Here is a 1,108-nt window from a genome sequence, read left to right as displayed (position 1 = left end):
TCCTGGTTGTTGATCTTCGTGAACCTCAATGAGCTGTCGAGTTCCCAGGCAAGGTGATTCATCGTACAATTCAACACACTTTCTCCACACCTCAAAAAAATATACATCATTTCGAGAATCAGACTATAATATCGGATTATGAACACATTGTCTTACTTTATCGATTGTGTCTTTTCCTGGGAATGTTTCCGAAGCATGTCCTTGGACGTTGCGGATTGGCCCATCACGATCTTCCACCCAATTTGCCTAAATTATAAAGATTGTTAGAAGACCTACTAAGAAAAAATACCTTGACACGTTCAGATTTGCGTAGTTTCTCAGTTGGTGAATTGAACAACTGATATGGGAGATAATTGAGGCAATCGTATATGAAAAACCAGACTCGAAGAATAGCCATAGCTACACGAATCCATATCGGAGATTCGCCTTTCACCACCTAGAAAAAGTATGGTATACAAACTATTTTAACTCAGTGGAATTTTGCAAGATAAATGAAAACAAACCTGGCCGAGTGTCTTATCCTTCGAAGAATCGTACACCGAAACTTTCCGTTTCATCTGGAAAATAGAATATTCGGGAAAAAAAAAGGAAGAATCGGTGCCGTGTTAAAGATACAACGAAAATCTGCATTGAAAAAAACATGACGCACAACAAAATGAAAAAGGACAGAATTTTGAAAAGCTTCGAGCGAGTGATTGGATGAAAACAAGAACGTTTTGTATATACGGAGACAAAGTGAATCGTCAAGTGAAAACAGTAGAGTAAAAAGATCAGAAAGCAAATATTTGACACATTTTCTGTTTAAAAGAGGGTAGCATATTGCAAAGTACAATAATCGATGTTGCTTCTTTCATAGTTTTAACAAACGGAACTCAAAGTTGCCGAGCAAGTTACTAATCATAAGATGAAAATATGGGGAAATTCTGACGACTGAGTCAATCACGGAATTAATTTTGTGATGATGGCAGACTTAGAAAATTTAAGACTGCAAAAGTCACAGGGGAGGTTTGAGAAGTGCTGATAAGCCTGAATGCACACAGTATTTCCGGCATGTTTTCACGCACATAAACTAATTCATTTACAACTAGAAGAAAATAAGACGGACAGA

General features: G+C 37.3%; 1 protein-coding gene across 1 annotated transcript; it reads right to left on the bottom strand.

Moving 5' to 3' along the window:
• Positions 1 to 123: 123 nt before the first annotated feature.
• CBG25148 lies at positions 124 to 557 on the bottom strand (the record flags this gene model as incomplete). Its single annotated transcript, XM_002641869.1, has 3 exons — positions 124 to 246; positions 290 to 436; positions 504 to 557. The coding sequence occupies 3 exons, from the start codon at positions 555 to 557 to the stop codon at positions 124 to 126; spliced, it is 324 nt and encodes a 107-aa protein (XP_002641915.1).
• Positions 558 to 1,108: the final 551 nt, after the last annotated feature.

The sequence above is a fragment of the Caenorhabditis briggsae genome, assembly GCF_000004555.2.
Source record: "Caenorhabditis briggsae complete genome, chrIII, whole genome shotgun sequence".
Taxonomy (NCBI): Eukaryota; Metazoa; Nematoda; class Chromadorea; order Rhabditida; family Rhabditidae; genus Caenorhabditis; species Caenorhabditis briggsae.
This window is presented reverse-complemented; position numbering and strand designations above follow the sequence as displayed.